The sequence below is a fragment of the Gambusia affinis genome, linkage group LG23 (genome assembly GCF_019740435.1).
Source record: "Gambusia affinis linkage group LG23, SWU_Gaff_1.0, whole genome shotgun sequence".
In the NCBI taxonomy this organism is placed as follows: Eukaryota; Metazoa; Chordata; class Actinopteri; order Cyprinodontiformes; family Poeciliidae; genus Gambusia; species Gambusia affinis.
The window spans coordinates 18,539,584-18,566,897 of NC_057890.1; the positions used below are offsets into that span (position 1 = coordinate 18,539,584).

The 27,314-nt window shown below is 34.6% G+C and overlaps 1 protein-coding gene across 4 annotated transcripts in view; it reads right to left on the bottom strand.

The window, feature by feature from the left end:
* Positions 1-27,314, bottom strand: part of usp6nl (USP6 N-terminal like) — a 71,814-nt gene that overhangs the window by 17,846 nt on the left and 26,654 nt on the right. For all 4 annotated transcript variants that reach the window (XM_044109080.1, XM_044109077.1, XM_044109081.1 and 1 more), the window contains one exon: positions 24,061-24,134. In XM_044109080.1, coding sequence (XP_043965015.1) covers positions 24,061-24,134 — 74 coding nt within the window. The remainder of the gene's footprint in view (positions 1-24,060; positions 24,135-27,314) is intronic.

Here is a 27,314-nt window from a genome sequence, read left to right on the forward strand (position 1 = left end):
AAAATTTAGTCATAGTATAGTATGACGTCCGAATCGTGAAAAATTTAGTCATAGTATTGTATGACGTCCGAAAAGTGAAAAATTTAGTCATAGTATAGTATGACGTCCGAAACGTGAAAAATTTAGTCATAGTATAGTATGACTTCAGAAACGTGAAAAATTTAGTCATAGTATAGTATGACGCGTCAAACGTGAAAAATTTAGTCATAGTATAGTATGACGTCCGAAACGTGAAAAATTTAGTCATAGTATAGTATGACATCCGACAAGTGAAAAATTTAGTCATAGTATTGTATGACGTCCGAAACGTGAAAAATTTAGTCATAGTATAGTATGACGTCCGAAAAGTGAAAAATTTAGTCATAGTATAGTATGACCTCCGAAACGTGAAAAATTTAGTCATAGTATAGTATGACTTCAGAAACGTGAAAAATTTAGTCATAGTATAGTATGACGTCAGAAACGTGAAAAATTTAGTCATAGTATAGTATGACGTCCGACAAGTGAAAAATGTAGTCATAGTATAGTATGACTTCAGAAACGTGAAAAATTTAGTCATAATATAGTATGACGTCCGAAAAGTGAAAAATTTAGTCATAGTATTGTATGACGTCCGAAACGTGAAAAATTTAGTCATAGTATAGTATGACGTCCGAAACGTGAAAAATTTAGTCATAGTATAGTATGACGTCCGAAAAGTGAAAATTTTAGTCATAGTATAGTATGACGTCCGAAACGTGAAAAATTTAGTCATAGTATAGTATGACGTCCGAATCGTGAAAAATTTAGTCATAGTATAGTATGACGTCCGAAAAGTGAAAAATTTAGTCATAGTATTGTATGACGTCCGAAACGTGAAAAATTTTGTCATAGTATAGTATGACGTTCGAAAAGTGAAAAATTTAGTCATAGGATAGTATGACGTCCGAAAAGTGAAAAATTTAGCCATAGTATAGTATGACGTCCGAAAAGTGAAAAATTTAGTCATAGTATTGTATGACGTCCGAAAAGTGAAAAATTTAGTCATAGTATAGTATGACGTCCGAAACGTGAAAAATTTAGTCATAGTATAGTATGACTTCAGAAACGTGAAAAATTTAGTCATAGTATAGTATGACGTCAGAAACGTGAAAAATTTAGTCATAGTATAGTATGACGTCCGAAACGTGAAAAATTTAGTCATAGTATAGTATGACATCCGACAAGTGAAAAATTTAGTCATAGTATTGTATGACGTCCGAAACGTGAAAAATTTAGTCTTAGTATAGTATGACGTCCGAAAAGTGAAAAATTTAGTCATAGTATAGTATGACCTCCGAAACGTGAAAAATTTAGTCATAGTATAGTATGACTTCAGAAACGTGAAAAATTTAGTCATAGTATAGTATGACATCCGAAAAGTGAAAAATTTAGTCATAGTATAGTATGACGTCTGAAACGTGAAAAATTTAGTCATAGTATAGTATGACGTCCGAAACGTGAAAAATTTAGTCATAGTATAGTATGACGTCCGAAACTTGAAAAATTTAGTCATAGTATAGTATGACGTCCGAAAAGTGAAAAATTTAGTCATAGTATAGTATGACTCTCGAAACGTGAAAAATTTGGTCATAGTATAGTATGACGTCCGAAACATGAAAAATTTAGTCATAGTTTAGTATGACGCTCGAAACGTGAAAAATTTGGTCATAGTATAGTATGACGTCCGAAAAGTGAAAAATTTAGTCACAGTTTAGCATGACGCTCGAAACGTGAAAATTTTAGTCATAGTATAGTATGACGTCCGAAAAGTGAAAAATTTAGTCATAGTATAGTATGACGTCCGAAAAATGAAAAATTTAGTCATAGTTTAGTATGACGTCCGAAACGTGAAAAATTTAGTGATAGTATAGTATGACGTCCGAAACGTGAAAAATTTAGTCATAGTATAGTATGACGTCCGAAACGTGAAAAATTTAGTCATAGTATAGTATGACGTCCGAAACGTGGAAAATTTAGTCACAGTTTAGCATGACGCTCGAAACGTGAAAATTTTAGTCATAGTATAGTATGACGTCCGAAAAATGAAAAATTTAGTCATAGTTTAGTATGACGTCCGAAACGTGAAAAATTTAGTGATAGTATAGTATGACGTCCGAAACGTGAAAAATTTAGTCATAGTATAGTATGACGTCCGAAACGTGAAAAATTTAGTCATAGTATAGTATGACGTCCGAAACGTGAAAAATTTAGTCATAGTATTGTATGACGTCCGAAAAGTAAAAAATTTAGTCATAGTATAGTATGACGTCCGAAACGTGAAAAATTTAGTCATAGTTTAGTATGACGTCCGAAAAGTGAAAATTTTAGTCATAGTATAGTATGACGTCCGAAACGTGAAAATTTTAATCATAGTATAGTATGACGTCCGAAAAGTGAAAAATTTAGTCATAGTATAGTATGACGTCCGAAAAGTGAAAAATTTAGTCATAGTATTGTATGACGTCCGAAACGTGAAAAATTTAGTCATAGTATAGTATGACGTCCGAAACGTGAAAAATTTAGTCATAGTATAGTATGACGTCCGAAAAGTGAAAAATTTAGTCATAGTATAGTATGACGTCCGAAATGTGAAAAATTTAGTCATAGTATAGTATGACGTCCGAATCGTGAAAAATTTAGTCATAGTATAGTATGACGTCCGAAAAGTGAAAAATTTAGTCATAGTATTGTATGACGTCCGAAACGTGAAAAATTTTGTCATAGTATAGTATGACGTCCGAAAAGTGAAAAATTTAGTCATAGGATAGTATGACGTCCGAAAAGTGAAAAATTTAGTCATAGTATTGTATGACGTCCGAAAAGTGAAAAATTTAGTCATAGTATAGTATGACGTCCGAAACGTGAAAAATTTAGTCATAGTATAGTATGACTTCAGAAACGTGAAAAATTTAGTCATAGTATAGTATGACGTCAGAAACGTGAAAAATTTAGTCATAGTATAGTATGACGTCCGAAACGTGAAAAATTTAGTCATAGTATAGTATGACATCCGACAAGTGAAAAATTTAGTCATAGTATTGTATGACGTCCGAAAAGTGAAAAATTTAGTCATAGTATAGTATGACGTCCGAAACGTGAAAAATTTAGTCATAGTATAGTATGACGTCCGAAACGTGAAAAATTTAGTCATAGTATAGTATGACTTCAGAAACGTGAAAAATTTAGTCATAGTATAGTATGACGTCCGAAAAGTGAAAAATTTAGTCATAGTATAGTATGACGTCCGAAACGTGAAAAATTTAGTCATAGTATTGTATGACGTCCGAAAAGTAAAAAATTTAGTCATAGTATAGTATGACGTCCGAAACGTGAAAAATTTAGTCATAGTTTAGTATGACGTCCGAAAAGTGAAAATTTTAGTCATAGTATGACGTCTCAAACGTGAAAATTTTAATCATAGTATAGTATGACGTCCGAAAGTGAAAAATTTAGTCATAGTATAGTATGACGTCCGAAAAGTGAAAAATTTAGTCATAGTATTGTATGACGTCCGAAACGTGAAAAATTTAGTCATAGTATAGTATGACGTCCGAAACGTGAAAAATTTAGTCATAGTATAGTATGACGTCCGAAAAGTGAAAAATTTAGTCATAGTATAGTATGACGTCCGAAACGTGAAAAATTTAGTCATAGTATAGTATGACGTCCGAATCGTGAAAAATTTAGTCATAGTATAGTATGACGTCCGAAAAGTGAAAAATTTAGTCATAGTATTGTATGACGTCCGAAACGTGAAAAATTTTGTCATAGTATAGTATGACGTCCGAAAAGTGAAAAATTTAGTCATAGGATAGTATGACGTCCGAAAAGTGAAAAATTTAGTCATAGTATTGTATGACGTCCGAAAAGTGAAAAATTTAGTCATAGTATAGTATGACGTCCGAAACGTGAAAAATTTAGTCATAGTATAGTATGACTTCAGAAACGTGAAAAATTTAGTCATAGTATAGTATGACGTCAGAAACGTGAAAAATTTAGTCATAGTATAGTATGACGTCCGAAACGTGAAAAATTTAGTCATAGTATAGTATGACATCCGACAAGTGAAAAATTTAGTCATAGTATTGTATGACGTCCGAAACGTGAAAAATTTAGTCATAGTATAGTATGACGTCCGAAAAGTGAAAAATTTAGTCATAGTATAGTATGACCTCCGAAACGTGAAAAATTTAGTCATAGTATAGTATGACTTCAGAAACGTGAAAAATTTAGTCATAGTATAGTATGACGTCAGAAACGTGAAAAATTTAGTCATAGTATAGTATGACGTCCGAAAAGTGAAAAATTTAGTCATAGTATAGTATGACTTCAGAAACGTGAAAAATTTAGTCATAGTATAGTATGACGTCCGAAAAGTGAAAAATTTAGTCATAGTATAGTATGACGTCCGAAACGTGAAAAATTTAGTCATAGTATAGTATGACGTCCGAAACGTGAAAAATTTAGTCATAGTATAGTATGACGTCCGAAAAGTGAAAATTTTAGTCATAGTATAGTATGACGTCCGAAACGTGAAAAATTTAGTCATAGTATAGTATGACGTCCGAAACGTGAAAAATTTAGTCATAGTATAGTATGACGTCCGAAAAGTGAAAAATTTAGTCATAGTATTGTATGACGTCCGAAACGTGAAAAATTTTGTCATAGTATAGTATGACGTTCGAAAAGTGAAAAATTTAGTCATAGGATAGTATGACGTCCGAAAAGTGAAAAATTTAGCCATAGTATAGTATGACGTCCGAAAAGTGAAAAATTTAGCCATAGTATTGTATGACGTCCGAAAAGTGAAAAATTTAGTCATAGTATAGTATGACGTCCGAAACGTGAAAAATTTAGTCAGTATAGTATGACTTCAGAAACGTGAAAAATTTAGTCATAGTATAGTATGACGTCAGAAACGTGAAAAATTTAGTCATAGTATAGTATGACGTCCGAAACGTGAAAAATTTAGTCATAGTATTGTATGACGTCCGAAACGTGAAAAATTTAGTCTTAGTATAGTATGACGTCCGAAAAGTGAAAAATTTAGTCATAGTATAGTATGACGTCAGAAACGTGAAAAATTTAGTCATAGTATAAAAGACACTTCAGAAACGTGAAAAATTTAGTCATAGTATAGTATGACGTCCGAAACGTGAAAAATTTAGTCATAGTATAGTATGACCTCCGAAACGTGAAAAATTTAATCATAGTATAGTATGACTTCAGAAACGTGAAAAATTTAGTCATAGTATAGTATGACGTCCGAAACGTGAAAAATTTAGTCATAGTATAGTATGACGTCCGAAACGTGAAAAATTTAGTCATAGTATAGTATGACGTCCGACAAGTGAAAAATTTAGTCATAGTATTGTATGACGTCCGAAACGTGAAAAATTTAGTCATAGTATAGTATGACGTCCGAAAAGTGAAAAATTTAGTCATAGTATTGTATGACGTCCGAAACGTGAAAAATTTAGTCATAGTATAGTATGACGTCCGAAACGTGAAAAATTTAGTCATAGTATAGTATGACGTCCGAAAAGTGAAAAATTTAGTCATAGTATAGTATGACCTCCGAAACGTGAAAAACTTAGTCATAGTATAGTATGACTTCAGAAACGTGAAAAATTTAGTCATAGTATAGTATGACTTCAGAAACGTGAAAAATTTAGTCATAGTATAGTATGACGTCCGACAAGTGAAAAATTTAGTCATAGTATTGTATGACGTCCGAAACGTGAAAAATTTAGTCATAGTATAGTATGACATCCGAAAAGTGAAAAATTTAGTCATAGTATAGTATGACGTCCGAAAAGTGAAAAATTTAGTCATAGTATAGTATGACCTCCGAAACGTGAAAAATTTAGTCATAGTATAGTATGACTTCAGAAACGTGAAAAATTTAGTCATAGTATAGTATGACTTCAGAAACGTGAAAAATTTAGTCATAGTATAGTATGACGTCCGAAACGTGAAAAATTTAGTCATAGTATTGTATGACGTCCGAAACGTGAAAAATTTAGTCATAGTATAGTATGACGTCCGAAACGTGAAAAATTTAGTCATAGTATAGTATGACGTCCGAAAAGTGAAAAATTTAGTCATAGTATAGTATGACTTCAGAAACGTGAAAAATTTAGTCATAGTATAGTATGACGTCAGAAACGTGAAAAATTTAGTCATAGTATAGTATGACGTCCGACAAGTGAAAAATGTAGTCATAGTATAGTATGACTTCAGAAACGTGAAAAATTTAGTCATAATATAGTATGACGTCCGAAAAGTGAAAAATTTAGTCATAGTATTGTATGACGTCCGAAAAGTGAAAAATTTAGTCATAGTATAGTATGACGTCCGAAACGTGAAAAATTTAGTCATAGTATAGTATGACGTCCGAAAAGTGAAAATTTTAGTCATAGTATAGTATGACGTCCGAAACGTGAAAAATTTAGTCATAGGATAGTATGACGTCCGAAACGTAAAAAATTTAGTCATAGTATAGTATGACGTCCGAAAAGTGAAAAATTTAGTCATAGTATTGTATGACGTCCGAAACGTGAAAAATTTTGTCATAGTATAGTATGACGTTCGAAAAGTGAAAAATTTAGTCATAGGATAGTATGACGTCCGAAAAGTGAAAAATTTAGCCATAGTATAGTATGACGTCCGAAAAGTGAAAAATTTAGTCATAGTATTGTATGACGTCCGAAAAGTGAAAAATTTAGTCATAGTATAGTATGACGTCCGAAACGTGAAAAATTTTGTCATAGTATAGTATGACTTCAGAAACGTGAAAAATTTAGTCATAGTATAGTATGACGTCAGAAACGTGAAAAATTTAGTCATAGTATAGTATGACGTCCGAAACGTGAAAAATTTAGTCATAGTATAGTATGACATCCGACAAGTGAAAAATTTAGTCATAGTATTGTATGACGTCCGAAACGTGAAAAATTTAGTCTTAGTATAGTATGACGTCCGAAAAGTGAAAAATTTAGTCATAGTATAGTATGACCTCCGAAACGTGAAAAATTTAGTCATAGTATAGTATGACTTCAGAAACGTGAAAAATTTAGTCATAGTATAGTATGACGTCCGAAAAGTGAAAAATTTAGTCATAGTATAGTATGACGTCTGAAACGTGAAAAATTTAGTCATAGTATAGTATGACGTCCGAAACGTGAAACATTTAGTCATAGTTTAGTATGACGCTCGAAACGTGAAAAATTTGGTCATAGTATAGTATGACGTCCGAAAAGTGAAAAATTTAGTCACAGTTTAGCATGACGCTCGAAACGTGAAAATTTTAGTCATAGTATAGTATGACGTCCGAAACGTGAAAAATTTAGTGATAGTATAGTATGACGTCCGAAACGTGAAAAATTTAATCATAGTATAGTATGACGTCCGAAACGTGAAAAATTTAGTCATAGTATAGTATGACTTCAGAAACGTGAAAAATTTAGTCATAGTATAGTATGACGTCAGAAACGTGAAAAATTTAGTCATAGTATAGTATGACGTCCGAAACGTGAAAAATTTAGTCATAGTATAGTATGACATCCGACAAGTGAAAAATTTAGTCATAGTATTGTATGACGTCCGAAACGTGAAAAATTTAGTCATAGTATAGTATGACGTCCGAAAAGTGAAAAGTTTAGTCATAGTATAGTATGACCTCCGAAACGTGAAAAATTTAGTCATAGTATAGTATGACTTCAGAAACGTGAAAAATTTAGTCATAGTATAGTATGACGTCAGAAACGTGAAAAATTTAGTCATAGTATAGTATGACGTCCGACAAGTGAAAAATGTAGTCATAGTATAGTATGACTTCAGAAACGTGAAAAATTTAGTCATAATATAGTATGACGTCCGAAAAGTGAAAAATTTAGTCATAGTATTGTATGACGTCCGAAACGTGAAAAATTTAGTCATAGTATAGTATGACGTCCGAAACGTGAAAAATTTAGTCATAGTATAGTATGACGTCCGAAAAGTGAAAAATTTAGTCATAGTATAGTATGACCTCCGAAACGTGAAAAATTTAGTCATAGTATAGTATGACTTCAGAAACGTGAAAAATTTAGTCATAGTATAGTATGACGTCAGAAACGTGAAAAATTTAGTCATAGTATAGTATGACGTCCGACAAGTGAAAAATGTAGTCATAGTATAGTATGAGGTCCGAAACGTGAAAAATTTAGTCATAGTATAGTATGACGTCCGACAAGTGAAAAATTTAGTCATAGTATTGTATGACGTCCGAAACGTGAAAATTTAGTCATAGTATAGTATGACGTCCATACGAACTATGAAAAATTTAGTCATAGTATAGTATGGCGTCCGAAAAATGAAAATTTTTAGTCATAGTATAGTATGGCGACGTCGAAAAAAAAATTTAGTCATAGTATAGTATGACGTCCGAATAAATGAAAATTTAGTCATAGTATGGTATGAAAAGTGAAAAATTTAGTCATAGTATTGTATGACGTCAAACGTGAAAAATTTTGTCAGTATAGTATGGCGTTGAAAGTGAAAAATTTAGTCATAGGATAGTATGACGTCCGAAAAGTGAAAAATTTAGCCATAGTATAGTATGGCGTCCGAAAAGAAAATTTAGTCATAGTATTGTATGACTAAAGCGTGAAAAATTTAGTCAGTATAGTATGGCGTCCGAAGCGTGAAAAATTTAGTCATAGTATAGTATATGGCGTCCGAAAAGTGAAAATTTTAGTCATAGTATAGTATGGCGTCGAAGCGTGAAAATTTAGTCATAGTATAGTATGGCGTCGAATCGTGAAAAAATTTAGTCATAGTATAGTATGGCGTCAAAAGTGAAAAATTTGTCATAGTATTGTATGACGTCGAAGCGTGAAAAATTTGTCATAGTATAGTATGGCGTTCGAAAAGTGAAAAATTTAGTCATAGGATAGTATGACGTCCGAAACGTGAAAAATTTAGCCATAGTATAGTATGGCGTCCGAAAAAGTGAAAAATTTAGCCATAGTATTGTATGGCGTCCGAAGAGTGAAAAATTTAGTCATAATTTAGTAGTATGGCGTCCGAAACGTGAAAAATTTAGTCATAGTATAGTATGACTTCAGAAGCGTGAAAAATTTAGTCATAGTATAGTATGGCGTCAGAAGCGTGAAAAATTTAGTCATAGTATAGTATACGTCCGAAGCGTGAAAATTTAGTCATAGTATAGTATGACATCCGACAAGTGAAAAATTTAGTCATAGTATTGTATGGCGTCGAAGCGTGAAAAAATTTAGTCTTAGTATAGTATGACGTCGAGAGTGAAAAATTTAGTCATAGTATAGTATGACCTCGAAGCGTGAAAAATTTAGTCATAGTATAGTATGACTTCAGAAGCGTGAAAATTTAGTCATAGTATAGTATGGCGTCCGAAAGTGAAAAATTTAGTCATAGTATAGTATGGCGTCTGAAGCGTGAAAAATTTAGTCATAGTATAGTATGGCGTCCGAAGCGTGAAAATTTAGTCATAGTATAGTATGGCGTCGAAACTTGAAAATTTAGTCATAGTATAGTATGGCGTCGAAGAAGTGAAAAATTTAGTCATAGTATAGTATGACTCTCGAAACATGAAAAATTTGGTCATAGGTTAGTATGTCGTCCGAAACATGAAAAATTTGGTCATAGGTTAGTATGAGCGTAAAAAAATTTGGTCATAGTATGATGTCCGAAAAGTGAAAAATTTAGTCACAGTTTAGCATGATCGAAGCGTGAAAATTTTAGTCATAGTATAGTATGGCGTCCGAAAAGTGAAAAATTTAGTCATAGTATAGTATATGGCGTCCGAAACATGAAAATTTGGTCATAGGTTAGTATGACGTCCGAAGCGTGAAAAATTTAGTGATAGTATAGTATGGCGTCCGAAGCGTGAAAAAATTTAGTCATAGTATAGTATGGCGTCCGAAGCGTGAAAAATTTAGTCATAGTATAGTATGGCGTCAACGTGAAAAATTTAGTCACAGTTTAACATGGCTCGAAGCATAAAATTTAGTCATAGTATAGTATGGCGTCGAAAAATGAAAAATTTAGTCATAGTTTAGTATGGCGTCCGAAGCGAAATGAAAATTTAGTGATAGTATAGTATAATGGCGTCGAAGCGTGAAAAATTTGGTCATAGTATAGTATGGCGTCCGAAGCGTGAAAAATTTAGTCATAGTATAGTATGGCGTCCGAAGCGTGAAAATTTAGTCATAGTTGTATGTATGGCGTCCGAAAAGTAAAAATTTAGTCATAGTATGACGTCCGAAACGTGAAAAATTTAGTCATAGTTTAGTATGGCGTCCGAAAGAAAATTTTAGTCATAGTATGACGCCGTCCGAAGCGTGAAAATTTTAATCATAGTATAGTATGACGTCCGAAAAGTGAAAAATTTAGTCATAGTATAGTATGGCGTCCGAAAATGAAAAAATTTAGTCATAGTATATTGTATGGCGTCCGAAGCGTGAAAAATTTGGTCATAGTATAGTATGACGTCCGAAAGTGAAAAATTTAGTCATAGTATAGTATGACGTCCGAAAAGTGAAAAATTTAGTCATAGTATTGTATGACGTCCGAAACGTGAAAAATTTTGTCATAGTATAGTATGACGTCCGAAAAGTGAAAAATTTAGTCATAGGATAGTATGACGTCCGAAAAGTGAAAAATTTAGTCATAGTATTGTATGACGTCCGAAAAGTGAAAAATTTAGTCATAGTATAGTATGGCGTCAAAGCGTGAAAAATTTAGTCATAGTATAGTATGACTTCAGAAGCGTGAAAAATTTAGTCATAGTATAGTATGGCGTCAGAAAAATGAAAATTTAGTCATAGTATGTATGGCGTCCGAAGCGTGAAAAATTTAGTCATAGTATAGTATGACATCCGACAAGTGAAAAATTTAGTCATAGTATTTTCACTTTCGGACGCCATACCATACTATGACTAAATTTTTCACGCTTCGGACGCCATACCATACTATGACTAAATTTTTCACGCTTCGGACGCCATACTATACTATGACTAAATTTTTCACTTTTCGACGCCATACTATACTATGACTAAATTTTTCACTTTCGGACGCCATACTATACTATGACTAAATTTTTCACTTTTCGGACGCCATACTATACTATGACCAAATTTTTCACGCTTCGACGCCATACTATACTATGACTAAATTTTTCACGCTTCGGACGCCATACCATACTATGACTAAATTTTTTCACTTTTCGGACGCCATACTATACTATGACTAAATTTTTTACGCTTTTCGGACGCCATACTATACTATGACTAAATTTTCACGCTTCGGACGTCATACTATACTATGACTAAATTTTTCACTTTTCGGACGCCATACTATACTATGACTAAATTTTTCACGCTTTCGGACGCCATACTATACTATGACTAAATTTTCACTTTTCGGACGCCATACTATACTATGACTAAATTTTTCACGCTTTTCGGACGCCATACCATACTATGACTAAATTTTTCACTTTTCGGACGCCATACAATACTATGACTAAATTTTTCACGCTTCGACGCCATACCATACTATGACTAAATTTTTCACCTTCGGACGCCATATACTATGACTAAATTTTTCACTTTCGGAGGTCATACTATACTATGACTAAATTTTCACTTTCGGACGCCATACAATACTATGACTAAATTTTTCATCGCTTCTGACGCTCATACTATACTATGACTAAATTTTCACGCTTTCGGACGCCATACTATACTATGACTAAATTTTTCACGCTTTTCGGACGCCATACCATACTATGACTAAATTTTTCACGCTTCGGACGCCATACTATACTATGACTAAATTTTTCACTTTTCGGACGCCATACTATACTATGACTAAATTTTTCACGCTTCGGACGCCATACATATACTATGACTAAATTTTCATTCTTCGGACGCCATACCATACTATGACTAAATTTTTCGTTTCGGACGCCATACTATACTATGACTAAATTTTCACTTTTCGGACGCCATACTATACTATGACTAAATTTTTCACGCTTCGACGCCATACCATACTATGACTAAATTTTTCACTTTTCGGACGCCATACTATACTATGAGACTAAATTTTCGATGCTTCGGACGTCATACTATACTATGACTAAATTTTTCACGCTTCGGACGCCATACTATACTATGACTAAATTCTTTCACGCCATACATACTATACTATGACTAAATTTTTCACGCTTTTCGGACGCCATACTATACTATGACTAAATTTTCACTTTTCGGACGCCATACTATACTATGACTAAATTTTTCACGCTTCTGATACTATACTATGACTAAATTTTTCACTTCGGACGCCATACTATACTATGACTAAATTTTCACGCTTCGGACGCCATACTATACTATGACTAAATTTTTCACGCTTTCGGACGCCATACTATACTATGACTAAATTTTTTCATTTCGGACGCCATACACTATACTATGACTAAATTTTTCACGCTTCGGACGCCATACTATACTATGACTAAATTTTTCACTTTCGGACGCCATACTATACTATGACTAAATTTTTCACTTCTTCGGACGCCATACTATACTATGACTAAATTTTTCACGCTTCGGAGTCATACTATACTATGACTAAATTTTCACTTTCGGACGCCATACTATACTATGACTAAATTTTTCACTTTCGGACGCCATACTATACTATGACTAAATTTTTTCGCTTCGGACGCCATACATACTATGACTAAATTTTTCACTTCTCGACGCCATACCATACTATGACTAAATTTTTCACGCTTCGGACGCCATACTATACTATGACTAAATTTTTCACGCTTCGGACGCCATACTATACTATGACTAAATTTTTCACTTTTCGGACGCCATACTATACTACTATGACTAAATTTTTCACGCTTCTCTTCGGACGCCATACTACCATGACTAAATTTTCACGCTTCGGACGCCATACTATACTATGACTAAATTTTTCACTTTTCGGACGCCATACTATACTATGACCAAATTTTTCACGCTTCGACGTCATACCATACTATGACTAAATTTTTCACTTTTCGGACGCCGCCATACTATACTATGACTAAATTTTTCATTCACGCTTCGGAGTCATACTATACTATGACTAAATTTTTCACGCTTTTCGGACGCCATACTATACTATGACTAAATTTTTCACGCTTCGGACGCCATACTATACTATGACTAAATTTTCACGCTTCGGACGCCATACCATACTATGACTAAATTTTTCACGCTTCGACGCCATACTATACTATGACTAAATTTTTCACTTTTCGGACGCCATACTATACTATGACTAAATTTTTCACGCTTCGGACGTCATAATACTATGACTAAATTTTTTCATTTTCGGACGCCATACTATACTATGACTAAATTTTTCACTTTTCGGACGCCATACCATACTATGACTAAATTTTTCACTTTTCGGACGCCATACTATACTATGACTAAATTTTTCACTTCGGACGCCATACTATACTATGACTAAATTTTCACGCTTCGGACGCCATACTATACTATGACTAAATTTTTCACTTTTCGGACGCCATACCATACTATGACTAAATTTTCACGCTTCGACGCCATACTATACTATGACTAAATTTTTCACGCTTCGGACGTCATACCATACTATGACTAAATTTTTCACTTTTCGGACGCCATACTATACTATGACTAAATTTTTCACGCTTCGACGCCATACTATACTATGACCAAATTTTTCATTTTTCGGACGACATACTAACCTATGACCAAATTTTTCACGCTTCGAACGTCATACTATACTATGACTAAATTTTTCGACGTTCGGACGCCATACTATACTATGACTAAATTTTTCACGCTTCGGACGCCATACTATACTATGACTAAATTTTTCATCGCTTCGGACGCCATACTATACTATGACTAAATTTTTCACTTTTCGGACGCCATACTATACTATGACTAAATTTTTCACGCTTTCGGACGCCATACTATACTATGACTAAATTTTTCACTTTCGGACGCCATACTATACTATGACTAAATTTTTCACTTTTCGGACGCTATATACTATGACTAAATTTTTCACGCTTCGGACGTCATACCATACTATGACTAAATTTTCACGCTTCGACGCCATACCATACTATGACTAAATTTTTCACTTTTCGGACGCCATACTATACTATGACTAAATTTTTCACTTTTCGGACGCCATACTATACTATGACTAAATTTTTCACTTTCGGACGCCATACTATACTACCATGACTAAATTTTTCACTTTTCGGACGCCATACTATACTATGACTAAATTTTTCACGCTTCGACGCCATACCATACTATGACTAAATTTTTCACGCTTCGACGCCATACTATACTATGACTAAATTTTTCACGCTTCGACGCCATACTATACTATGACTAAATTTTCACGCTTCGACGCGCATACTATACTATGACTAAATTTTTCACTTTCGGACGCCATACTATACTATGACTAAATTTTCACGCTTCGGACGCCATATACCATACTATGACTAAATTTTTCACTTTTCGGACGCCATACCATACTATGACTAAATTTTTCATCTTCGGACGCCATACTATACTATGACTAAATTTTTTCACGCTTCGGACGCCATACTATACTATGACTAAATTTTTCACGCTTCTGACGCCATACTATACTATGACTAAATTTTCACTTTTCGGACGCCATACTATACTATGACTAAATTTTTTCACGCTTCGGACGCCATACTATACTATGACTAAATTTTTCACGTTCTTCGGACGCCATACTATACTATGACTAAATTTTCACTTTCGGACGCCATACTATACTATGACTAAATTTTTCACGCTTTCGGACGCCATATATACTATGACTAAATTTTCACGTCGGACGCCATACTATACTATGACTAAATTTTTCACGCTTCGACGCCATACTATACTATGACTAAATTTTTCACGCTTCTGACGCCATACTATACTATGACTAAATTTTTCACGCTTCGGACGCCATACTATACTATGACTAAATTTTCACGCTTCGGACGCCATACTATACTATGACTAAATTTTTCACTTTTCGGACGCCATACTATACTATGACTAAATTTTCACGCTTGACGCCATACTATACTATGACTAAATTTTTCACGCTTTTCGGACGCCATACATACCATGACTAAATTTTTCAAATTTTTCACTTTTCGGACGCCATACTATACTATGACTAAATTTTTCACGCTTTTCGACGTCATACTATACTATGACTAAATTTTTCACGCTTCGGACGTCATACTATACTATGACTAAATTTTTCACGTTTCGGACGTCATACTATACTATGACTAAATTTTTCACTTTCGGACGCCATACTATACTATGACTAAATTTTTCACGCTTCGGACGCCATACTATACTATGACTAAATTTTTCACGCTTCGGACGCCAACATACTATACTATGACTAAATTTTTCACTTCGGACGCCATACTATACTATGACCAAATTTTTCACTCTTCGGACGCCATACTATACTATGACTAAATTTTTTCACGCTTTCGGACGCCATACTATACTATGACTAAATTTTCACGCTTCGGACGCCATACTATACTATGACTAAATTTTTCACGTTTCGGACGTCATACTATACTATGACTAAATTTTCACGCTTCGACGCCATACTATACTATGACTAAATTTTCACGCTTCGGACGTCATACTATACTATGACTAAATTTTTCACGTTCGGACGTCATACTATACTATGACTAAATTTTCATGCTTCGGACGCCATACTATACTATGACTAAATTTTTCACTTTTCGGACGCCATACTATACTATGACTAAATTTTTCACGCTTCGAAGTCATACTATACTATGACTAAATTTTCACGCTTCGGACGTCATACTATACTATGACTAAATTTTTCACTTTGACGCCATACTATACTATGACTAAATTTTCACGCTTCGGACGTCATACTATACTATGACTAAATTTTTCACGCTTCGGACGCCATACTATACTATGACTAAATTTTCACGCTTCGGACGCCATACCTATACTATGACTAAATTTTTCACGCTTCGGACGCCATACTATACTATGACTAAATTTTTCACGCTTCGGACGTCATACTATACTATGACTAAATTTTTCACGCTTTCGGACGCCATACTATACTATGACTAAATTTTCACTTTTCGGACGCCATACTATACTATGACTAAATTTTTCACGCTTCGGACGCCATACTATACTATGACTAAATTTTTCACGCTTCGGACGCCATACTATACTATGACTAAATTTTCACGCTTCGACGCCATACTATACTATGACTAAATTTTTCACGCTTCGGACGTCATACTATACTATGACTAAATTTTCACGCTTCGGACGTCATACTATACTATGACTAAATTTTCACGTTCGGACGCCATACTATACTATGACTAAATTTTCACTTCGGACGCCATACTATACTATGACTAAATTTTCACGCTTCGACGTCATACTATACTATGACTAAATTTTTCACGCTTCGGACGTCATACTATACTATGACTAAATTTTCACGCTTCGGACGTCATACTATACTATGACTAAATTTTTCACGCTTCGGACGCCATACCATACTATGACTAAATTTTTCACTTTTCGGACGCCATACTATACTATGACTAAATTTTTCACGCTTCGGACGCCATACTATACTATGACTAAATTTTTCCACTTTTCGGACGTCATACTATACTATGACTAAATTTTCATTCGGACGCCATACTATACTATGACTAAATTTTTCGCACGCCATACTATACTATGACTAAATTTTTCACGCTTCGGACGTCATACTATACTATGACCAAATTTTTCACGCTTCGGACGCCATACTATACTATGACTAAATTTTTCACGCTTCGGACGCCATACTATACTATGACTAAATTTTTCACGTTTCGGACGCCATACTATACTATGACTAAATTTTTCACGCTTCGGACGTCATACTATACTATGACTAAATTTTTCACGCTTTCGGACGCCATACTATACTATGACTAAATTTTCACGTTTTCGGACGTCATACTATACTATGACTAAATTTTTCACTTCGGACGTCATACTATACTATGACTAAATTTTTCACGCTTCGGACGCCATACACTATACTATGACTAAATTTTCACGCTTCGGACGTCATACTATACTATGACTAAATTTTTCACGCTTCGGACGTCATACTATACTATGACTAAATTTTCACGCTTCGGACGTCATACTATACTATGACTAAATTTTCGCTTCGACGCCATACTATACTATGACTAAATTTTCAACTAAATTTTTCACTTTTCGGACGCCATACTATACTATGACTAAATTTTCACGCTTCGGACGCCATACTATACTATGACTAAATTTTTCACGCTTTTCGGACGTCATACTATACTATGACTAAATTTTCACTTTTCGCGCATACTATACTATGACTAAATTTTTCACGCTTCTGACGCTAAATTTTTCACGCTTCGGACGCCATACTATACTATGACCTAAATTTTCACGCTTCGGACGCCATACTATACTATGACTAAATTTTTCACTTCTTCGACGCCATACTATACTATGACTAAATTTTTCACGCTTCGGACGCCATACTATACTATGACCAAATTTTCACGCTTCGGACGCCATACTATACTATGACTAAATTTTCGGACGCTACTATACTATGACTAAATTTTTCACGCTTCGGACGCCATACTATACTATGACTAAATTTTTCACGTTCGGACGCCATACTATACTATGACTAAATTTTCACGCTTCGGACGCCATACTATACTATGACTAAATTTTTCACGTTTCTGACGTCATACTATACTATGACTAAATTTTTCACGTTTCGGACGTCATACTATACTATGACTAAATTTTTCACTTTTCGGACGTCATACTATACTATGACTAAATTTTTCACGTTTCGGACGTCATACTATACTATGACTAAATTTTTCACTTTTCGGACGTCATACTATACTATGACTAAATTTTTCACTTTTCGGACGTCATACTATACTATGACTAAATTTTCACTTCGACGCCATACTATACTATGACTAAATTTTTCACTTTTCGGACGCCATACTATACTATGACTAAATTTTTCACGCTTCGACGCCATACTATACTATGACTAAATTTTTCACTTTTCGGACGTCATACTATACTATGACTAAATTTTTCACGTTTCGGACGTCATACTATACTATGACTAAATTTTTCACTTTCGGACGTCATACTATACTATGACTAAATTTTTCACGTTTCGGACGTCATACTATACTATGACTAAATTTTTCACGCTTCGACGCCATACTATACTATGACTAAATTTTCACGCTTCGGACGTCATACTATACTATGACTAAATTTTTCACTTTTTGGACGCTACTATACTATGACTAAATTTTTCACGACTATGACTAAATTTTTCACTTCGGACGCCATACATACTATACTATGACTAAATTTTTCACGCTTTTCGGACGTCATACTATACTATGACTAAATTTTCACTTTTCGGACGTCATACTATACTATGACTAAATTTTTCACTTTTCGGACGCCATACTATACTATGACTAAATTTTTTCACTTCGGACGCCATACTATACTATGACTAAATTTTTCACGCTTTCGGACGTCATACTATACTATGACTAAATTTTTTCACGTTTCGAGACCATACTATACTATGACTAAATTTTTCACTTTTCGGACGTCATACTATACTATGACTAAATTTTCGTTCGACGCCATACTATACTATGACTAAATTTTCACTTTTCGGACGCCATACTATACTATGACTAAATTTTTCACGCTTCGACGTCATACTATACTATGACTAAATTTTCACGCTTCGACGCCATACCATACTATGACTAAATTTTTCACGCTTCGACGCCATACTATACTATGACCAAATTTTTCACGTTTCGACGTCATACTATACTATGGACTAAATTTTCGACGCTTTTCGACGCCATACTATACTATGACTAAATTTTTCACTTTCGGACGCCATACTATACTATGACTAAATTTTTCATTTTCGGACGTCATACCATACTATGACTAAATTTTTCACTTTTCGGACGCATACTATACTATGACTAAATTTTTCACGCTTCTGACGTCATACTATACTATGACTAAATTTTCACGCAACGCCATACTATACTATGACTAAAACTATGACTAAATTTTTTCATCGCTTGAAGTCGCCATACTATATGACTAAATTTTCACTTCTATCGGACGCCATACTATACCTGTGACTAAATTTTTCACGTTCGGACGCCATACTAGTACTCATGACCAAATTTTCACGCTTCGGACGTCATACTCATACTATGACTAAAATTTTTCACTTTCAGACGCCATACTATACCCGGCGATGACTAAATTTTCTTTATCAGCTTCGGACGTCCTTACTATACCTATGACTAAATTTTTCCATCGCTTCGAGTCATACTATACTATGACTAAATTTTTCACGTTTCGGACGTCATACTATACTATGACTAAATTTTTCACTTTTCGGACGTCATACTATACTATGACTAAATTTTTTACGTTTCGGACGTCATACTATCCTATGACTAAATTTTTCACGTTTCGGACGTCATACTATACTATGACTAAAATTTTCACGTTTCGGACGTCATACTATATTATGACTAAATTTTTCACGTTTCTGAAGTCATACTATACTATGACTAAATTTTTCACTTTTCGGACGTCATACTATACTATGACTAAATTTTTCACTTTTCGGACGTCATACTATACTATGACTAAATTTTTCACGTTTCGGAGGTCATACTATACTATGACTAAAATTTTCACTTTTCGGACGTCATACTATACTATGACTAAATTTTTCACATTTCGGACGTCATACTATACTATGACTAAATTTTTCACGTTTCGGAGGTCATACTATACTATGACTAAAATTTTCACTTTTCGGACGTCATACTATACTATGACTAAATTTTTCACTTTTCGGACGTCATACTATACTATGACTAAATTTTTCACTTTTCGGACGTCATACAATACTATGACTAAATTTTTCACGTTTCTGAAGTCATACTATACTATGACTAAATTTTTCACGTTTCGGACGTCATACTATACTATGACTAAATTTTTCACGTTTCTGACGTCATACTATACTATGACTACATTTTTCACTTTTCGGACGTCATACTATACTATGACTTAATTTTTCAGTTTTCGGACGTCATACTATACTATGACAAAATTTTTCACTTTTCGGACGTCATACTATACTATGACTAAATTTTTCACTTTTCTGACGTCATACTATACTATGACTAAATTTTTCACGATTCGGACGTCATACTATACTATGACTAAATTTTTCACTTTTCGGACGTCATACTATACTATGACTAAATTTTTTACGTTTCGGACGTCATACTATACTATGACTAAATTTTTTACGTTTCGGACGTCATACTATACTATGACTAAATTTTTCACGTTTCTGACGTCATACTATACTATGACTAAATTTTTCACTTTTCAGACGTCATACTATACTACGACTAAATTTTTCACGTTTCGGACGTCATACTATACTATGACTAAATTTTTTACGTTTCGGACGTCATACTATACTATGACTAAATTTTTCACGTTTCTGACGTCATACTATACTATGACTAAATTTTTCACGTTTCGGACGTCATACTATACTATGACTAAATTTTTCACGTTTCGGACGTCATACTATACTATGACTAAATTTTTCACGTTTCGGACGTCATACAATACTATGACTAAATTTTTCACGTTTCGGACGTCATACAATACTATGACTAAATTTTTCACGTTTCGGAGGTCATACTATACTATGACTAAATTTTTCACTTTTCGGACGTCATACTATACTATGACTAAATTTTTTACGTTTCGGACGTCATACTATACTATGACTAAAATTTTCACTTTTCGGACGTCATACTATACTATGACTAAATTTTTCACATTTCGGACGTCATACTATACTATGACTAAATTTTTCACGATTCGGACGTCATACTATACTATGACTAAAATTTTCACTTTTCGGACGTCATACTATACTATGACTAAATTTTTCACTTTTCGGACGTCATACTATACTATGACTAAATTTTTCACGATTCGGACGTCATACTATACTATGACTAAAATTTTCACTTTTCGGACGTCATACTATACTATGACTAAATTTTTCACATTTCGGACGTCATACTATACTATGACTAAATTTTTCACGTTTCGGACGTCATACTAAACTATGACTAACTTTTTCAAGTTTGGACGTCGTACTAAAATTTAATTTTTGTATTTTTCATGAAAAACTAAGAGTAAATGTTTCATGCTTTGGTCATCATACCTCAGTACTACGTCGAAAACATGAAAAATATTCATATTTTCAAATGATGCCTATAATTTAAAAATTTGTGATAGTTTAGTGTGATGTTGACAATATAAAAAAATTAGTCATAGTGTAGCATTAACTTGAAAATATGAAAATGTTAGTATATTAAATGGTCTGTACTTATTTAGAGCATTTCTAGACATATTGACCATTTAAAGCAATTTACAGTGTAGCCACATTTTACACTTGATCACATTATGGAAATTAAACAAAATCTAAATTCATGTTATTAATTTTATTGACTTAAAAAAGTCTGGTTTGATTCTCCAACTCAAATCCCATTTCAGACCATCAGGAGGCTCATAGATTATCCTCTGCTGCAGGTTTAGGCCTGATAAAAATTGACCGGGTCTTAATCAAATGCATCCCACGTTCCTCTGGAGTGGAGAGTCCTGCTCTGATTGGTTGAGGGAAGTCCAGGCCTTAAAGCCCTTGGAGAAAACATGTCGGCGTTAATATGCGTAGAGGTGGAGAGGAGTAGAGTTAGGGTGAAGGTTAACTGGTATGAAATGAAGCAGCTGGCAATCAACTGCGTCACTATCTGAACCTCATTTCCTATAAAACGAGGTTCATTTACCGCCTTAGAGCAGGAAACTGAAAACCCACCTACTGATGAACCTGAACTTTAAATATTGTATCTTTTAGATCAGTGAAAATAACATCTAAGCACTTCCAGGTCATATGAACTGTATTTCCATCAACATTTTTATGCTAATTTTTAAAAGGTTGGTAGAAACAGCAAAATTTGGAATAACTTTCTCAATTTTGCTAAAAGGTTTTTACCATCACTTGACATTTTTTAAAACTTTAAAACTGGAGACACAGTCTAATGCAGAGAACTTTCCCATCTACTAGTGCCTTACCAGAGACACGAAATGCAGCAACATCTCTACATCTTGTTTGTAACGTCATCATCTGTTGAAATCGCACTTTTCATAGCCTGATTTATTCACTTCAAATCAGCAGGAGGAAGAACTCCTACTTCACATTTTATTTTGTTTTCTCTTTTTTGCCATATTTCAAATTCACATGAAAATCATTTTTTATCAGTTGTATCTCCATTTACTAGTTTGAAGTGAATCAACCAGGCTACGCAAAGCGAGATTTCTTCAGATGTTGACGCTACGCATGGCTGTAACAGACAGGAAGTAGAGGCTGCTAGCTAGCATAGAGAAAAACTGAGAACTCCAGACTTAAAGATTTCAAGAGTTTTGTGCCTCTGGTAAGGCACGACTACATTCACTACATCAGTTTATTCTGCAAACGTGTTTCTGTTTCCCCTTTAGTGCATTAACTTTATCGGATAAACCACTCAAGCGAGTGTGAAATGTTTTTGCAAAAATGAGAAATTATTTCAAATTTAGCTGTTTTATTAACCTTTTCTAATGCAATACTTCAAAATGGGTATAAAAACATTGATGGAAACACAAATTAAATCTATCTTTCATTTGAGTTAGTACTTTGTTGAAGCGGGTGTCGATACTTTCTGTATGTATTGTTACTGCAGATACTCAGGAACATCGGTGTATCTGACTTTCTGCAGGGCTTAAAGCATCAGGTTGAGGCTCCACAGCTCAGTCTGACGGCCAGATGTTGAGGTGAACTATCTAAAAATTCATCTCTGTTTGCCCAGCCAGCATTTTCAGGGCTGGCTCAGCAGAAAGTCACGATTTTAAATAAATAACAAAATTCATGAAGCCTTCCTTCCACCACAGGCCGCCACATGTGCCTCGCAACAGGAGAAAACCTGACAGGAATTATTTCTGTTACAGTCTGGTTCTTGGTGAGCTCGGGGTTGACCGGGTTCCGAGTGAATCGAGTTTTAACTCGGATGGATCTCAGCTGGAGAAACACAACAAAGATCACTGAAGACGAACTGATCCGATCTGATGTGGATCAAAAACTTTAACTCTGATCTCCATCATGGACTCTTCACTGGGCAGAAAGGAAGGATGGATGGATGGATGGGCAGAAAAAACTAATGAATGAATGTTTTGATATCTTAATGTTTTTATAAATAATAAAATTTTATCCTGGTTTTATTGTGAATTCTGCAGAAGAAAGCTTCTAATCACGTTTTATTTTATTCCAGTTCATTATTTTCTTAAACTAAAACACCAATTTCTCTTTAAAAGTTCAGTTCAGCTCTGTGATTGGTCAGCTCTCTGCTCCAGCCGGGAGGTCTCACTCTGAGTGTTTTCCGCGCTCGGTTTCCAGCAGCCAAGCCTCATCTGGGGCCGCCGCCTCTGAAACGTTGATTTTACAGCCGTGTGAGCGGCGGCGCTTCCTGTGAAGCGCCTGCTGTTATTATTGTGTTTTATAGGCAATAAGGCCCAGATTTACGGCAGCGCCGACCGCAGGGTTTTTATGAAGCCAGAGAAAGAAATGCAGCAGCTGAAGCTGCAGAGGGAGTTCAGCCGTTACCTTGTCATATTTGGAGACGATTTCTGCCCTTTCCTGATCCAGTTTCAATGCCGCATCCTGATTGCTATCAGAAGCTGCAGACAAAGAGAAAATAAAGATAAATTACAGTCCAGAAAAACAGCTTATTCACCATAGAGGTCTGCAACCGTTTGGTCAAAAATTCAGATCAAGATCTAAAACAAAATACACCGGTCAGATTAAGATATTTTTATTATTTTTTCATTGCAAGAATAAAGTAGTAATAAAATGAGAAAGAAGTACGCCAACACAAAAATAACAAAATGTTCCTGTAATTAAGCAAAACTTCTCATACAACTGACAGAAAGGATGACTGGAATAAAAGACAAAATTTTAAAGTGCTTTCTGTCATTTGCAATTAATTTTTAAAAATAGGAATGCATTGATTAATTTAATTAATTTAGTTATTTAGAAACCAGAGAAACATTAAGAAGATCCTGATCAGATGGAAGGATGGAAGGATGGAAGGATGGATGGATGGATGGATGGATGGAAGGATAGATGAATGGATGGAAGGATAGATGAATGGATGGATGGATGGATGGATGGATGGATGGATGGATGGATGGAAGGATGGATGGATGGATGGATGGAAGGATCTTTTGTTTCATCTCAACTTATCACGATAAATTGCTCCAGTGATTATTGCGATAAACGATAATATTGTCGTTTTGTGATGTAATAAAGGAAGTTTGTTCTCTCACAGATCAATAAACTTTAATAAAGAACCTTCTGGAACTGGGAGACATTTTAAACATCCAATATAAAACACAACAACCATAAACAATAAATAAAAACCAAACACAACCAGAACCATAAATAAAATGGATTACGAATCTCTGTAATTAAAATTTCCCGTCAAAACAATATTAATCATCAGAATGAAAACTTTCACGCTCATTTTAATTTATGATGCCTTTAATTGCTGATTGCGAGAGGCTTATTTTGCTCTCCAGAACATTTCTCTGAGCCCGGTTCTGATGTCACTGGACCACTGGTCCCTTTACTGGACTGACTCGGACAAACTGGCTCCGGTTCTGCTCCTCCGACCCGTTTTGGACTTTTATTCAAGTCGCTCTCTGATTTCCTGTCCGGGTCTCCAGGGCCCAAGGGGAGGAAACAAACACGCTTCTCACTGAGCCGGCTGGCATTTTTATGACAGGATGGTGTGTGTGTGTGTGTGTGTGTGTGTGTGTGTGTGTGTGTGTGTGTGCGTGCGTGTGTGTGTGTGAGCGAGAGAGAAACGGTCAGGGGCAAACAAACAAATACAGTGAAGTGTTTTCTTCTTCTGGGATTCCCAGCCCTGGAGGCCTGGTGGTTCCCATGGCGACCAGACTGGATTTCTTTTATTTATTGTTTTAACAGCCATGTTTAAATAAGTTTTCAGGATGTTTCATCTGATGAATAATAATGAAATGTTTCCCACAGAGACCGATACTCTGAGGTTCAGCCACTAAACTGAAACCGGAACCAAATCGCTCCAGCATAAAAAAACAAAAACATGCTCAATAATTTCACAGATTTTTTTTTTATTCATTCTGAAAAATTAGCAAAATGTTCCACAGAAACAAAAGATGTGACCTACAGTGAAGCACGACATTGCTCAGAAACATAACAACCACTGACGTATTAGCTAAGTTACAAAAAATCTTTAACATTAATAAAATGGGATATTGTGAACCAACTAGAAAACTTTTTATTCCAACATGTAAAGAAATAATGTACAAAAGTCTTCCTTCTGAAACTTAGAAAGTTAAGAGAGAGTAAATATAACTTGAGGTTCGTTAAAATTTGAACATGCTAAACAGAAAAGTAAATTAAATCGAGATATGTTTCAGTTATCGGCATGAAAATGTGGAACCAATTGAATGATGATCTCAAAATTCTGTTTAGCACTTAGGATTTTTAGTGTTTGTGAGTATTTTTAGCTCTTAGTAATGTTGGTCTGGTAATTGTGTTAATTTGGTGATTTAGTGTTTTTGTGGTATATTGTGTGAATTGTAGTGTATGTTGTGTGTAATGTCTTGAGCTGCTGGGACTTTGAATTTCCCCTGTTGGGATCAATAAAGTATTCGTCATCGTCATCGTCATCGTCAAACGATTTGCTTTTCGGAGCTTTAAAATGTAAAGTTATAGAATTGTATGTATCAGCCTCTGTTAATAAATTATTGGTTCATAACGTAGAATTTTGTTTTGTCTGGTTTTGATTTTTGTAATGTTGCTAATTTACCAAAATAAAGTGAATCTGAATCTAACGACTCACACTGATGCAACCGGCTTATCTGCAGAGGTCAGAGGTCACCGCTGTAAGTGATCAGGATCGAGCTCCATCTGACGTATCGATCCAAAAGTTCTGCAGCTTCAACACGTGAGTCGGGTTCTGGTTCCTCCTGAAGCAGAACTGAAACCGTCCACAGAGGAAGTTCTCACGCTTCCTCTCAACCATCAGCAGGTAAACGTCACCTGAAGCAGCGGCTCGGTTCTTCAGAACCTCCACTGTCAGCTGCTGTAGCAGCGACCCATCCAGATGACCAGAACCGAACGGCCGGTCCAGTCAGAACCTTTAGTTGTTTAAACTAGAACCAGATCCGGATGAGTTTAACCTGGAAGCTGAAGCGTTTCGGTTCTGCTTCTGCATTTTAAATAAAGTGGTAAGAATGGCGCCTGGTTTGGACCTCAAACCTCCACACAGAACATTCAGAACTTTCAGAACATGACCCGTTTTCTGCAGAACCAAAACAGGAAAACAGGTCAGATGAATCCACCCAACAAAGCTTCAGCTGTTTCATGGAACGACTTACTCATGCAGAATATCTGCAGGTTTTATGGCCCCTTGAATTCAATTTAAGACCAAAAGACTAAACAGACCTACCGTTACGAAAGCCTTTAACTGCCAGAGCTACGAAATCAGTTCAGAAACAACGTCTCTTCTCTAACATAGTAAGATAGAAAAATATCTTATTATGTTTTTAAAGAGATAGAAATCACATAAAACGAGTTTTCAAAAGTTAACATCTGGCGAAAGTCAATGTCGTCCAGATAACTGGCAATAACTTTGCACTCGCAAAAAACTTAGCTAGCTAAACGGCTAGTAGGTATATTAGCAGCTAGTTAGCATTAGCTTTAACTGTCTTGAGTCACAGAACACAATGATGATGTTTGAGCGCAAAAACTTTTGAATGACAGAAAAATTCCTGCAATAAAGTCAAAAATAGGTATAACGCTTGATGAAATAG